This window comes from Drosophila mauritiana, chromosome 2R, assembly GCF_004382145.1.
Source record: "Drosophila mauritiana strain mau12 chromosome 2R, ASM438214v1, whole genome shotgun sequence".
NCBI lineage: Eukaryota > Metazoa > Arthropoda > Insecta > Diptera > Drosophilidae > Drosophila > Drosophila mauritiana.
In genome coordinates this window covers 20,474,756-20,489,936 of record NC_046668.1, presented here as the reverse complement: position 1 = coordinate 20,489,936, position 15,181 = coordinate 20,474,756, and the positions used below count along the sequence as shown (strand labels likewise).

The 15,181-nt window shown below is 47.4% G+C and overlaps 3 protein-coding genes across 5 annotated transcripts in view; 2 read left to right on the top strand and 1 right to left on the bottom strand.

Moving 5' to 3' along the window:
• Positions 1-70: 70 nt before the first annotated feature.
• Positions 71-1,934, top strand: LOC117135453 (tRNA pseudouridine(38/39) synthase). Its single transcript, XM_033295639.1, has 5 exons — positions 71-416; positions 473-564; positions 621-1,103; positions 1,162-1,722; positions 1,779-1,934. Exons 1-5 carry the CDS (start codon positions 133-135, stop codon positions 1,853-1,855), a joined length of 1,497 nt encoding a protein of 498 aa, XP_033151530.1. The 5' UTR covers positions 71-132; the 3' UTR covers positions 1,856-1,934.
• The window catches only part of LOC117135452, a 35,782-nt gene continuing 22,493 nt past the window's right edge, over positions 1,893-15,181 (bottom strand). For all 3 annotated transcript variants that reach the window (XM_033295636.1, XM_033295638.1, XM_033295637.1), the window contains 7 exons: positions 11,032-11,809; positions 9,712-9,924; positions 3,998-5,471; positions 2,731-3,938; positions 2,464-2,634; positions 2,287-2,404; positions 1,893-2,224 (listed from right to left, as the gene is read on the bottom strand). In XM_033295636.1, coding sequence (XP_033151527.1) covers positions 2,194-2,224; positions 2,287-2,404; positions 2,464-2,634; positions 2,731-3,938; positions 3,998-5,471; positions 9,712-9,924; positions 11,032-11,794 — 3,978 coding nt within the window. In that variant the 5' untranslated portion in view covers positions 11,795-11,809 and the 3' untranslated portion in view covers positions 1,893-2,193. The remainder of the gene's footprint in view (positions 2,225-2,286; positions 2,405-2,463; positions 2,635-2,730; positions 3,939-3,997; positions 5,472-9,711; positions 9,925-11,031; positions 11,810-15,181) is intronic.
• LOC117135455 lies at positions 10,099-13,919 on the top strand. The gene is made up of 2 exons (XM_033295641.1): positions 10,099-10,821; positions 13,642-13,919. Exons 1-2 carry the CDS (start codon positions 10,107-10,109, stop codon positions 13,686-13,688), a joined length of 762 nt encoding a protein of 253 aa, XP_033151532.1. The 5' UTR covers positions 10,099-10,106; the 3' UTR covers positions 13,689-13,919.

Below are 15,181 nucleotides of genomic sequence, written 5' to 3'. Positions count from 1 at the left end.
ACAACATGCAACATCCAGTGGATATGCGCTATTAGCAAAGCTTGCTCATGTCTATGTGCGCGTTTCGTTGCGAATGCTAAGAAGAATTTCACGTGTTGCTTTTATATTGTTTATGTCTCATAAACCTCCATAATGAGTGCAACAAAAGACAAAAAAGTTGTAATAAACAAACGATTAAAAGGCTTAAGCCGAGAGGCTCTCGAAAAACTGACCCAAACCGAGCTGATCGATAAGGTTGTCCAACTGGAGGCCTATAACTTTCAGTTGCGGAATCTACTGCAGAAAAAGTTAAGCGAGCATGATAAACATGATAAGGAATACTCTGGATTATTTGGCGGAGAAGCGGATGGCAAAGTTAGCCAGGTGGCCAAGACATCCAACAAAGTGCAGAAGATACGTATGTTCGATTGGAGCAGGTATGTTGTGGAACCATTTCCAGATTAGATCAAGTTCCATGATTCAATTTTTTCAGTGCACACAAGCGTCATGTCTTGCTAAAGATTACCTACTTTGGTTGGGACTATCAAGGATTTGCCTGCCAGGAGGATTCCAATGATACCATCGGTAGGTCCTTAACACAGCTCTAACACATGTTTGCTAAATCTTTTGCTTTGCCACAGAATCCAACTTGTTCCGCGCACTGACTCGTACCTGCCTCATCGAATCTCGCGCCACTTCCAATTATCACCGCTGTGGACGCACAGACAAGGAGGTGAGCGCCTTCTGCCAGGTCATCTCCATAGATCTGCGCAGCAAGCATCCACCCGAATCTCAGCTGGATCCCACATCGCTTTCCTCCGAGATCGACTACTGTGGACTCCTGAATCGAGTGCTGCCCAAGAACATTCAGTGCGTGGCTTGGATGCCACTGCGCAGTACGGTTTATAACGCTCGATTTGATTGCGTTTCTCGCAGCTATCGTTACTACTTTCCTAAGGGTGACCTGGACATTGCTGCCATGCGTAAAGCCTGTGATCTCCTAGTGCGTCACGCCGACTTTCGCAATTTCTGCAAAATGGACGTGCACAACGGAGTAACCAACTACATGAGAAACTTGCAATCAGCCAGGGTGGAAGCTTGTTATGAAAATCATACAAATTCCGGTTTGTTCCTGAGCAAAAGCTTTAGTTATATAAGATTTTAAAGCGCAATTTTCCGCAGGCTACGACATGTACTACCTGGAGATTCAAGCAAATGCCTTCCTCTGGCACCAAATCCGTTGCATTATGGCGGTGCTTTTACTTGTGGGCCAAAAAAAGGAAAAACCGGCCGTAATAAGTGACCTGCTTGATGTGGAGTCTAATCCCTGCAAGCCTCAGTACACCCCCGCCATTGGCTTACCTTTAAATCTGTTTCGTTGCGATTTTCGAGACCATACAACAAGAAGTGTAAACCATTCAGGCAGCGGTGATGCAAATGAAGAGGCCATGGATACAGTCGCCGACGAATCAGATGACTTAAATGCTCCCGAGCACGTGGAGCGTGATCTTACGGCGTGGATTTACAATGAGGAAAATCTACAAAAGCTTATCGAAAACACCCAGTGTGAGTGGACGCAATTTAGCGTTAAGAGCACCATGATACGCAATGTGCTGCAACAACTGGAATCCTTATTTGAAGAGAACTTTAAGCCAAAAGAGAAGGTACTGGCTCAGGTAACGCTGTTGCAGGATTCCGTCAATCCACGTCAATATCAGCCTCTTTTAGAACGCAAACGATGTGGTATGTATTAAATGCACACTTTCTTTTGGTTTACTCTAATCAATCAGTTTTTGCAGAGAGCTTGGAGAACCGGATTGAGCATTTTGTAAAAAAGCAACGACTGATTGTGAAGAATGAAACGGAAACAGAGTGATTTATTTTAATATAATGTTATTGAAACAAAACGTATATTGCTTTTCAGGTAAATATATTAAGGTTGTATGTAAATAGAACTTGTACAACGTTTCGAACCTTAGCCTAGTCTAGAATGGGTAAATAATTTAAAATTGTAACTCCATACAATTCTTTACATACTATTTGGGATTCTAGTTTCTAAATAGAGTCTGTATAAGTATAGTTCTAGCAAGGGGCTTTGTACGATTACGAAAAAGGCTTCACTTAATTAACGAAGCTAACATTTAACTTGGTTAAACGATGTAGGTTGTCCATAATTATGTATTACCATGGGAATAAGTCAATTACGGGCATTAACTAGCAACCCATCGATTTAGCTTTCTGTAATCTGCAAATAAAAGTGAAACATTAGTTTTCAATTAAAAAAAATAGTTTTCTAGATGTACTTACTTTCTTCTTAAGATTTTTAGCACAATGGTGCCCTCTCTTACGTTCTTAAAAAGTCCTATGGTTTCGGCATGACTCATGCCATGCACAGAGTTTCCATTGATCTCCACAATCTCATCGCCTGTTTGGAATGTATTTTAGTTATGGCTGTAGATATCGAAATGACTTTAAAAAACTTACCCGCTTGCAGTGTGCCATCATCGGCTGCCTGACCTGAAGGAAATACGGTCTTCACAAAGATTCCCATGTTGCCCTTGGGCGAATCTCGACCTCCCACTATGCTGAAGCCCAGCGATTTCAGTCCAGGTCCCTTAAAGAAGGTTATAGTCTTCGGGGTGCAACGTCCACTACCTATAATTTGCAACAAGTGTTTAGTATTTGACACGGGAAATGAGTTGATTTCTTCTTGTAAGCAATTTAGTTGATTATTGGATTACTGAATCTCACCCTCGCTCATCGACGCACGGATGACCTCCGCCATTTCCTCGTCGCGTATTGTTAGCTTGGCCACCGGAAGCGATGGCCTGTGATGCATTAGGGCAGCGGCTGGCGGAGCCAGGGAGGAGCCGGCTCCCGCTGATGTGGATGCCGAAGCTGGTGAGGATGAGGCGTTAACATAGGGATTAGGCGAGAACAATGAGACGCTCTTTGGCGAGTGCTTGATGTACAGTGATTGGTGTGTCTGTTGCTGGTTTTGCTGCTGTTGCTGCTGGTTAGTGAGATCAGTGGTTGTGGTAGCTGTAGAGGATGGGGTATTAGCGACTCCCTCTCCGACGGTTAGACTGTTAGGAGGCGCCTGCATGAACAGACTAAGGCGCGACGAACTCAACCGCGAGTGGGCAAATCGGAGCGAGCGGTAGTGCGAGTTGGCCAGATTGATGGAGTTTCTGGCGTAGTGAGTACGCTGGCCAAATTGCTGCGGGTTCGGTGTAGCGGATAGGGCGGAACCCTCCGAGCAGCGCTTCCGGGCCAGTAACTGCCACTTTTCATCGTCCGCCAGGGAGGAGGCCACGCACACGCTTGCCGCCCGATTTGCATACACTGGCGTATAGGAATCGGTGTCGTTAGCAGGGTCGTTCTCGTTATCCAGCAACCGGTGGTTAGGGGAGGAGGAGCAGCTGTTGCTGCCGCTGGCAAAGAGTGGGGTCGGTGTTAGAGCCAAGCTGCGCTGACCTGAGGAGCTGCGCGCCCGCCTCCTGAGGAGCTCATGCTCCGGCGCACCGACATCCAGTGAGTGCCTGGGCGTGGAGCTCCGGCGATGCTGCATCAGCGGCATCGGAGTGGGCATTGTGCTGACGCTGGCCATTGAACGCGCATCGCACTGATCCTCGCCCTGGGCCTCCTGCTCCTGTTCCGTATTGTGACCCTGAATCCTCTCCTGCTGCAGCTGCAGACTCTGCATGCTGCTCAGACTGTCTGTGCTCTGTGTGCGCTGAACATAACTCAGCCGGTGGCGCTGCGTGCTCATCCCATCGATACGGATTTTGGTGTAGAAATCAGTTACCGTGGTCACCTCATCGTGAGCAATCACCAGGTCGATGCAGTTGTCCACAAAGCTGCTCAACAGGCGCTGAACCTCTGCAAAGGATTGAATGCCTCGCAGGTGTTTTCCATTTACGTTGACAATCTCGTCACCCAGGCGAAGACGGCCATCCCTAGAAAAGAGAAGTTAAAAGTTAAGAAATTAATCATTTTATAATTTTCCAATACTCACTTTTGGGCCATGCCATAGGGTTCCAGTTCCACGATGAGATACCTGTACTGCTGCTCATTGCTATTGGTCATCACCGTTTTGGGCGACAGGACAATTCCGATGTAGTCCTCTTGACACTTGCGCTCCAGCTTTACCTGCCTGAATCGTCGCCGTATCGTCTCCGTCTCATAGTCGTAGTTGTAGCCACCCAGCGACACGGGAGCACTGCAGATGCTGCTGTTCCTCGTCGATGGGGCACCCAGTCCCAGACTCAGACCCATGCCCATTCCAACGCCCTCCGAAGAGCTGAGGGAGATGAGCGAGTTACGCTTGAGTGTGCCCGAGGCAATAGATTCGGTATCTCCGCCGGAGATGCTCAGATTATTGCCCAGTCGGGCTCCCGTCGCACCCCCATCGCTGTCGTAGCCGGACTCGTTTGAACTTAGACAACTACTTAATCTTTGGTAAAGTGGTTCCCAGTCCTTGGAGGTGATGCTGTCGTTGCGTGACACATTGTTCAGCATCGCCTGTTCGGGGGATCGGCGCTGGGGAAGGGGCGACGATGTCTGCTCCTGCTGCAGAAGATCCCTCTGATGCTGCTGGTGCTGCTCCCGCTGCCGCTGTATTTGTTGCTTCAGGTGTCCTGGTACATTTCCGTGGTTCTCCTCGGGCAAAACGGAGAGACGTGATCGCAGGAAGGCGTAAGGAAAGGCGCCACGACGCGAGGGATCGTGTTGGCCACTGTTGTTGGATGCAGTTCCGCCTCCACCAGCTGCTGCACTACTTGGAGGAGAGCCCAAGCTGACTGCGGCGCTGCCACTACTTGTGCTGGCCGTCAGGCAACTGCTCACCTTGGCTATGTCATCGCAGCTACTGGACTTCAGGCTGGCGATCCGCGGAAGACGCTGTTCCCGCTGCTCCCTCTGAAGATTCAGACCCTCGGTGGGATCGTCGCACTTCACGTAGGAGCTGCTGGACAGCTGGCTGGTAGAGCTGCTCCTATACAATGTGGTGGCTGCCGGGGTGGCCTGTTGAGCCGCCTCCGAAGCCTTAAGGAGATTGTGGGAGCGATGGTTCAGCATGCCGGTGGACCCGATCCTATGGAAGAAGTTCTTTAGCGCTTTCTGTGGGCGGGCGGCCGCCTGGAACTGATGCGTGGGCGTGGACTGAGCACTCTGGCTCTGTCCCGTGCCCACATCCTGGACCGATTGCTGCTGCTGCTGCTGGTGTCGCTGCTTGATGGTCTCGATGGGTCCCGACTTGCACTTCTTGAGGGTGCTGGTCGTGGAGCCGGAGCTGTTCTGATGGCCGCCAGTGGGTGAGGGCGATGCCTTCGCCGAACTGGGTCCGCTGGATCCACCGGATCCACTCTTGTGGTGCGTTGGCGAGTGGAACAGACTCCTCAAATCCGAATGCGATTTGTGGGCGGCGGCGGGCGAGTCACTCCGCTTCAGCAAATCCAGTTTGCGACTCATTCGCTTGCCCCAGGTGAAAACTGCAGGGAGAGAAGGGAAGATTTGCAATCAGAAAGCGATTTCTAACTTAATTATAACACTTCAATAAATCTTAACGCCTGGCCACAAGTCGGCACAGTTGCCGGGACAGATGAGAAATGTCCAGGGTTCCACATGGACTTGATCTTGGACATGGCCAATGACAATCTACCGCTCCAGCTGCATGCGGTCAGCCGGCTGCCACGTGCCTGTGAAAAGGCATCCGATTTCGAGGCATTTGCGGTTGGAGTTCCCCCACAAAAAGGCACAAAAGAAGTGGTCGGCCTTAAAGATCTTTCGACCTTAACTGACGTTGAAGGCTTTTGACAAGAAAGGATGCAGGCGGCTTTACTCAGATAGTCATAATTTATAGAGAAGACAACCTGGTAAGCTAATTTGCCCCTTCGTAAGGTTGGCACTGCTTATTGTTCTTTTGGGATATTCCCTAATCTTGTAATGACGTGAATATACCCATAAATGATTGTAAAAAGGTGTGTTTGTATATTCTATTGATTTTGAGCATTAGCAGCCCATCTCCTGGTCATCGAGAGATCGCTGTTCTGCACAGTTATTGAGCAATAAACACACCTCAATTACTAATAGAGCATAACCAATCATTATATGGACTCGAACTGCCCATCGTCCAGTGGAAATCTAATAACATCGTAAAATACTTTAACGATCCGGCCTTAACAGCAATTGCAAACACTTAAAAATGGAAAGAGACCCCTCTTCGAGTCTGGTTAATAAACAAATTTATGCGCTTGTTCCATATTTATCGCCAGAAGATGAGGTGCCGAGCCAGCGGGACGGGGCATTTACGAACAATTAGCATAAAACATGCACATCCAATGATTCGGGGGATCAGGAAGGCGACGCATTGCCATTGACTTCAAAGCGCATTATACGGCTTCGCCTATAAAATTTCCAAAACTATTTTCATCAAATCGAAGTGGCGGATTGAGACCCCAAAACCGTGATCAGTGATGCGAGGCGATGACTCAGGTGACTGACTAACCCACTGAAGAAAGTGCCTAAGATTTAATGAGCTAACGATGCAGTGATGCAAATTCATGTAAAAGTGGTCATCGAGATTCTAAACCATATCGTAAATTGATTTATATTTAAAAGTAATATTTGCTAAAGATGTCCAAGACTCAGGTGAGTCACTGCACCCAAGCGGTAATCAGTGATCACTGGGGATAGTGTGAGCCATCACTGGCTTCCTCCAGCTTCTTTCGCTGACTCGTGCCAAAGTTGTTTAATAGCCACAGCCCAGCCACGGGCTTTGGTCCGTTCAAATTGCCCTGGCTCAGGCCATGTGTGGGCGCAGTGGCTTGGAAGCCGGGATGCGGATACGGATGACGATGATGATGGTGCTGATGATGATGAGGAGGCGTTCGAGGGGTGGCCAGATCCAGAGCCAATGCAGGTTGACAGCCGCTCGAAACGGCGAAACTCCACCCAAGGCCTGACCGAGTTCGCCTTTGATTAAAGTTTTCACCATTGCAATCACACAGCCGACGGAAATGAGGGGCAGGATTGGTCGGTGGGGGCTGGCGGAGCTGCCGCGCGAGTGTTAAACAATAATAGGAAACGGCGCGCGGGCATCAATTATATGACAACCTCAGCCACACTCCAAGAGGCTCTCCCCATCTCTGGGTCTCCCGGTCCACAGCTCCAGCTCCATCTGCAGTCACCGCCGGCCACATGCCACAAATTCTACACCCACTTAACTTTCAAGACGGTGTCAAATGCCCGCCAGCCCAAGAGGCCCGTTTCCCCCATTTCCACTATTCCACCCCTCAAAAGACGCTGGTCGGAGATGGCTTTGTTGCATTTTTGCCGGCTGACATGCAAGCGATGTTGAGGCAAAACCATTCGAGACCCAGAGAGCTGGAGCTCCATCTTAGAACTGAACATTTGAAGTGTTGCAGAGGAGGAAAAGGCATGGTTCTTGGCGGATGAAGTGCAGTTCTCCAGAGTTGCCAGAGAAAGGAATAGATATCTGTAGTGCTTTTCCAAACTATAATTACTTTACGTAATCAAGGAATCTAATATTTTTCGTATATATGTTATTAGCTGAAGAAGTTTCTTAGGATGTCCATTACTAAGAAATCACATAAGAACCCATAACAATAACAAATTAATATGCATCAGAAAAGCCCCACTTAAAAGTGTAAAACGGTCGAAAAGTTCAATAACCAAAAAGCCATGGGAAAGGCGTATTCATGTATGCAAATGTGAACTCAAAAGTCGCGATTTTGTGCCACTTTCAGATCAAACGGAATCAACATCAAAATCAACATCGGAATCGAAATCAGTTTGGGAATCGCGGAGAAACCAAGACCAAGTGCACATGGCATGCAATAATATCTCACGTACAAATGCGAATTGCTGGCGGAGAATTCTTCTCAGAAGACTTGGCCATAACGGCATGGAGTTGAAGTTTCAGTTGGAGCTGGAGCTGGAAATGGAGTTGGCGGGCAATGAGAGATCGATAATCGGTTTTGAAATCAAGTCAGGGGAACATGTAATAAGCGATAATCCACAATAAATGCGCATGCGTGCAGCGCCATTGGAGAAATAAAGAAGTAGAAGGTGAAACCATCCAGAAACCTCAACTGGATCGAAAATTATAGCATTTATGCTGAGAGTGAGGCCTAAAGATTATTGATTTCTCATCGTTTTTCCTTCGATGAAAGCCATTTACCAATGTGCAAACGAAAATATTTACTCAGCTATATCTTAATACAAACTGAAATTGACCTTGGGCCGGCACACTTGGCAAAACCTTAATTAAAACCAATTAAGTGCGGCATTAGAGGCGGCAAAAGCTCAACGAACTTAGAATGTGACTTTGGCATGCAATGGCGATGGCGATGGCTATGGCTATGGCTTTGGAGTGACTTTGTCTTTGGTCCCAAGATGAATGAGTCTCGTGGAGCAACAGCTGCAGATTTCCGCGCCACCTGATAAAACCTGCCATATCTTTCCAGCCCGACTTGCAGCTGTTTGGCCGCTTTTGTCGGCCGGCATCTCAGAATGCAATCATCAAACGTTTTGCGGTTGCCGCAGAGGGGCTGGAAAACATTATTTGAATTGCCGTTTGCTAGAACTCGCGGCTTATAATGATGGCCTGCGGTTGGCCAGCCGAGGAAAAGTGAAAATCGCTTGCACATAGATACTTGTACGGTATTGATTCTGGCTTTCTTTCGGCACTCATATTTTCCCATGTTTTTATTTGCCAATCACTTCATCAGCCATTTCCTGCCCTCAATTCCTCGCTTATCTAACTAGCCGCTCTAATAGCCACATCTATTACTCACAACTCCACCCATCTATACAACCGAAAACCTCAATCACATATCACATAACCGGGCAAAAAAAAAAGTAAATGATGTGCTCTTTGTGCAAATCATTACAACTAACTGAACTCAACCAAAGTAAAGTGAACTCAGCTGAACTGCATTGAATGACATATAATGCCCAGCTTTGTCACACTTGGTCGGCTGTTGGCTGGGAGATATTCTACACTGAAAGAATCGGATGGCAGCAACGTGTATTTCAGATAATATAGGAAGGATCTGTGTTGTCTATAATCATTTATAAAGAAAGGTGTTTATAACAAGCAAGTTTATGACTTATTCCCAAGTTACCAAGAAAGGGTTTCTCCCTGTGTAGTTTAGGCTTTTAGGGTGGGCTCCTCCTCAAAATCGAGACCACAGCCTGCTCTCCGCAGCACCAACTCGTGCCGGGCTGAAAACAATACAAATTCCAGTTGCAGACATGGGATCGCATTACAGCGACGATGTTGGCGGCGCGCATTGATGCGAAATCGGGTCAATACGGTATTTTGGAGTAGAGTATGTGCCATGCGGCACAATACGCATCGTATCGATGACAATTGGCAACTGATTGGCGATGATTTTGCCTCCGCTAAACACGGAAGCACTGGGAGTGCTGCTTCCTATGTTTAGCCATGGAAAATTAATTGTTTCAATTAAAATGTGCTCCAAATTGAGCTCTTAATACCTGGCTGACAACACACCCTCTGCCGCTCCACAATTTATGGGCTCATTTTCCCCCTCACCATTGACCCAACACTCTCGGTTGAATGTGCCCCAAAATAAAATATACTCCACGGGGAAAACAAACCCTCGAGGCGCCGCCACTTGAAGGGAAAATCAATTTCCAGGCATTTGCCCGGATTTCCATTCTATTTTTGGCCAAAGTACTTACCATTTCTCGTGGTGCTGGCCAAAGAAGTGGAGCTGCCCGAATGCGAGTTGCTGTTGCTGACGTCAAGGCTGTTGCTGTTGCTGCTGCCGTTCATGTTGCTGCTGCTGTTGCTGTTGCGACCCGCTTCAGTGGCCGGCAATGAATTGGATTTGTGTTCATCGTCCAGGACAACAACTGGCACCGCTGTCACCAACTTGTAGTCGGGCAAGTGACCTGTGGGAACAGGAATTGGTATCACTTGGGTTTAAGGAAATGAAAACCAGGGCGTTGGCCCCACTGAATATCAAGGAATTATGAAAAAACCAGCGATAAGCGCCAAATACCCGGAAATCCCACGGAGCAAACTGAACAAATAGGGAATCTATAGATCAGTTTGAATAAGATTTTCCATCGCTATGGTCGTTTACATTGCGCTCAAAATACTTTTGGGCTTAAGCTCGCTACTAAACCCAGTTCAGGCGGTAATTAAAGACGATATCTATGGACTGATTGGACTTGTGCCTACACAATTAAATGGAAGCCCTTTGGATTTCGATAAGTGGACTAAAGACATCAGTTTGTCACTGAATGAAGAGCAGCAACAGCGCGTGGCATGGAATATTCCCTGGTCGGATATTTTAGAGACACAAAAATCACCGCAAGATCTGCAAAGCCATATCAATACCGGAAATCCCTTCAAGCTGAAGCTTTGGATGAGCTTTTATTGGCACCTTAGACGTTTCCGTCTTCTGAACGAGATTCTTCTCTCTAACTTTGCCCTGGAATTGAGGAACCTCAAGAGTAATCATCCAGATCAGTGGAACAATAATCTCCAAAACATGTTGCAGAGTTTACCAAGACCTCTGAGGCTTCTGGTGAAAACCAGTCGCTTGTGTCTCGAACACAAGAAGGAACTTTTCTATATAACTGCTGGAAATCAACTGGAATTGGGCGCCAATAGTAACTGCAGCATTTGGGAGGTTAAGGAGGAGAACAAGGAACACTGGCTGAGGCTCGTGAATGTCTGCGATGATAAGAGCTATTTCTTCATCACCATGTTATCACAAGGTGCATCACATGTCCTGTTTAGTGCGCCTAACTATGTGGCAAAAGCTTTTTGTGTGCTAAAGGGTATGACTTACTTTGAAAATGCGTTAAATACGGAAAGTAACTGCCATTGGCAGCTTAATGATTGCAGGTTTTTACCCATGATATTATCAGCCAATAAGAAAAACTAATATATGAAAGCACAAATCCTCTAGATTTTGATATTACAAGCACAATCCTGGGCTACCATTAGTAATATGATGATTCTACTTCACTTTATAGTAAAGTACTTACCATTTGGGGTCAGGGATCGACTGCTTTTGTTGCTGGCCGCCCCCCCGCTGGCATTCGTCCCCTTCTCGTACAAACAACTGCTGGAAGCGGCGTGCAGTCGCTGTGCTACATACTGCTGGTACTGGGCGGCATGTTGCTGCTGCTGCTGTTGCAGGTTGGCGATGCTGCTGGTGCTGCCGTAGCTGAGCAACAGAGTGGCCGAGCTGTTGCCAGTGTTGACATTGCTGCCAAGTTTCGTGGGCACCGGCACGTAGATGGTGGGTGGCTGGTGTGACTGCTGCTGCTGGCGGTGCAGACTGGTGGCCTCTTGGAGCGACATCACCGATATGGCCGATGGCGTCTGACGGCCACTCAGCAGACACGTGGGCGTGGCCGTGCGTAACGGCTGCTGCTGCTGGTGTTGCAGATGCTGCTGTTGTTGCTGCTGCAGCGAGCCGGCAGATGTTGCTGCTGTGCCGGTGGCTGTTGCTGTGACCGCTGCCGTGGCGGTGGCTCCATTGCTGGCCAGGGTGGTGCAGCTGAGGATCATGACGGGCGACTTGTCATGCAGATCAGGCAGCGATGACGATATGCTGGTGCTGCTCACAATGCTCTTGTTCAGTCTGTTGCTGCATGTTGCCGGTGTGTGACTCTTGTTGCTGCTGCTGTTGCTGCTGTGGGAAATGTTGCTGCCTTCCGCTTGATGTTGCTTCTGCTGTTGCTGTTGCTGCGCGGCTAGTGTGCTGTAGGTATCCGTGGATTTGCGCGTTTTGAAGAGACGCATACTATGTTGGTGTTTCTGCAATTGGAGGAAAATTGTGGGTTAATTTTCGGGAAAAGCGAAAACAAAGTAGAGCTTTGTATGGCCTAAATTTGTCTGCAATCTCGATCGACATTCCCTATTTGTTCGCTGCTGTTGTTTTTTTCGTCCAACGGAGCGTATAATTAACGCAAATTGCAGCAAATTTTGAAGTGTTGCTGTTGCCGCTGCCACAGTAACTTCAACGAACAGCATGGCCAATGGTTAACTATCGATTTCCTACTTTCTTGGCTTTGATTTTATTGTACTACTCCAGATTACAGTTCCGAGGCAGTGATTGCGCTTTACAGCTCATTGTGTTTAATTGAGGAGGAGTTATTATGAATGTCTGATGGCATTATTTATAGAGTAGTTAATGTCTATAAATAAGTGCTTATCAACTGGTCGACACTTCCCCATATGCGAATGGATCTTTTCTTATCGGTTCAACAAACGGATCAGAGGTGATTATCAGACAGTAATAAAAAACAACCGAAAACACGCTCAGCACACAGCCTGATGTGTGTGCTTATATAATATTTGCTCTGTTGCTGTGACTTTTGTTTTTACCCACAGCTGGTATCGCAATATTTGCTCGACATTTTCCGACTGATACGTGTAGAAATCAAGGAAAGTCAACGTCAGGCGGCGAAGGTCAGCGAACAGCTGTCGAGTGGGTGGCCGGGGGGCCATTGAACCACTCAACCACGGCGTAAACACAACTGGAGATGGCCAATTCGCCCAACTGCCTCTTACTTTTCAAATTAGCCAACCTAGTCAAAGCTAATTTGATGTTTTATGAGTCTGCTAACCAGCTAGCTCAAGTTAGCCAACTTAGCCAAGCCAGCTGCAATCGCCACATCTTGTGGCCCTCGGTGCGGCTAATTGATGTGACACTTGCCTGTGCATCGACCGACGCATAATGTACACAGAAAGAAATCTTCACAAGTGATGAATCAGCGCAGATAACTATCAAAGCAGTCTTAAAAAAGTTGTAGTAAGAAAATAACTATAGAACAAGTCTTTAAATATTACCTCCCACAGATGGCGCTTTGGTATTAGGGCAAACCCTTTATTTCCAATAAATAAACTGCAGCTTGTATAATAACTATATATATCCCAAAATACATAGGGCTACTCTCCGGCTACTGTTCAGTAATAATTTTGCAAATTTATTCAGAAGCTTGAACCTTGCCTCGCTGATTTTTATTGATGCTTTTAAGCAGGGGTCTGCGGTTTAGAACTGAGCAGCAGGCTGTCGTAATGTGCATTTAATTGGTCTGCGAGAGGTCATTGCCATAAATTTCCTGTGCGTTGTCTAATTAATAGTGCAAAATTTTAATGGCCACCAGATGGGAATCTGAGGATCACAGTCATAGTTTCTAGCCGCATTATGGACCCGACTCAGATATCCAGGCAAATGGCCGCCTTGTTTATGGGGCGAAACCAGTTTCAAGGACGCGCCGCTGGCGCAATTCCAAGAACCTCACTTGGCTCATTACCGCATGACGACGATGTGGAGTGGATGGAGTGGCAGCGGATCGGGATCGAGATGGGGATCGGGATCGGAATTGGGATCCAAGGAGTGGGCAGCGAGAACGTGACTCTCTGTCCGCGGGGCTGACGATTGCTAAACTATTTTTTAAACGGCCTTTCAGTCGGACAAGGACAAGGCTAAGCCGATGGCCTTTCCGCCCCCTGGCTCCACTTGGATACCCCGTTTCGCGTATCTCCCACATTTTTTTCTGCACTTAATTTTATTTTAATTTGCCCTCGCTCCGTGATTTTTTTCCTTAATAAGCAATAACAACATTTTCTCTTCATCCTTTTAGCCCGACCCGCTGAAGGAGCCGGCTGCATAGTTGTAAAATTCCTGTAAACAAGCCGGACTGCCACAGCTGTGGCATGCGGCATGTGGCAACTGCAACTGGCAACACACACACTCCCTGGCCAACGCACACTGATTCAAATGATCCCGCCAACAATTGCGGCACTAAACTGGCTGCACGGGTTGCCGAAGGAATTCATCTCGAAACAGTTTTTGAATGCCACAAAATTTGTTCTAATTTTTAGAAAGCTTTTACAAAACACTTTTAAATAAATAAAAGCATTGTAAAAAAATGTTGAGAAATTTATTAAATTTTAAGAAGCCATTTGGAAACTTCTTGACCACCCCACTTGGTGGCTTTATCACGGGGCAGCTTGAGAGTTGTTACCTTTTGTTGCCACAAACTTTTTGAGTTATTTTTCCCGTGCATGCCGTACATATAGAAGGCGCTCGTATATATATCTTCGATGTGGCCTATCTACCATGCGCCTACATATCGCAGTGTGTGTGCGAGTGAGTGTGTCTACTACTGGCAAGTCCGCATTCTTTTAAAGGTTGCCAAGTTGGCCAGGCCGAAACCGAAAAAGAAACAGAAACCGACGCGCAGACGCAGACGGATCAGGGCAGGGAGTTCGGCACCGGAGTTTTGGGCCCAAGACGGAGCGGACCAGTTCAAGCGAAACATAAACCAAAGCCGAAATCCAAAAACCAAAAACATTTGCCCAGCGGCTGCCTTGAGTGGTGCGTCGGCGACTTTGGCGCATGCGTTCAGTTTTCATTTTCGTTTTAAATGGCCGCGCCAATCTGTTTTGTCAGAACTTTCAGCATTTTTCGGGCTTCAATCAGAACTTTAATTGCTTCGCACTGCGAAATCAGCGCCGCATGGCAGATACTATTAAGCCAGCTACTAGAAACCGGCAATCCGGCTGCTGCGATTGGAAAAGCGGCTGACCTTCAGGTGGCACCTGTTTGCCCAGTGCAGGAGGATTATCGGAAACAGCCAGCTAGCCAGTCAGCCGGCCAGTTAGGCAGTGGTCGCTGTTGCAGCTAATTAGGCATATCAATGTGATTATCCCCATGTCGCAGAAGCGGCGCAGCAAGTGTTGCTCCTGCTGCTGTCGCTTCTGCTGCAGTGACTCATGGCTGGAATGTTGCCGACGCTGATGCCGCATCGCATGGCTATAAATAGTTAACCTAATCAAAATGCACGCGTGTAAGCAAACCATTTGCATAGTTGTTGATGTGGATGTTGCTGTTGTCGTTGTTATGCTTATGCTGCTGCTGCTGCTGCGGCTGTTGCATGTTGCTCGCTGGCAATTAACTGCGGCATGCGCAGACATTGGTCTAAATGTCAAGGTAAATTATGATGCATTCAGCTATTACGTCTAATAGTCCGAAATTCATGCACGTGTGCAACTATTTATAGTTGTGGCTGCAGTGGTTAAGCCATTTGCCGGCAATGACAGATCACTGAAACCTGCTGTAGCTCCTCCTCCTCGTGATGTTGCTGCTGCTGCAGTCATTTGATGCATGTCTTTGGCCGG

Excerpts from the sequence above, each read along its gene's own strand:
- LOC117135455 (XM_033295641.1), top strand. The coding sequence starts at position 10,107 with ATGGTCGTTTACATTGCGCTCAAAATACTTTTGGGCTTAAGCTCGCTA. Across the intron at positions 10,822-13,641 it reads AGCTTTTTGTGTGCTAAAGG|CCCGACCCGCTGAAGGAGCC; the intron begins GTATGACTTACT and ends TCATCCTTTTAG.
- LOC117135453 (XM_033295639.1), top strand. The coding sequence starts at position 133 with ATGAGTGCAACAAAAGACAAAAAAGTTGTAATAAACAAACGATTAAAA. Across the intron at positions 417-472 it reads CGTATGTTCGATTGGAGCAG|TGCACACAAGCGTCATGTCT; the intron begins GTATGTTGTGGA and ends CAATTTTTTCAG. Across the intron at positions 1,723-1,778 it reads TTTAGAACGCAAACGATGTG|AGAGCTTGGAGAACCGGATT; the intron begins GTATGTATTAAA and ends CAGTTTTTGCAG.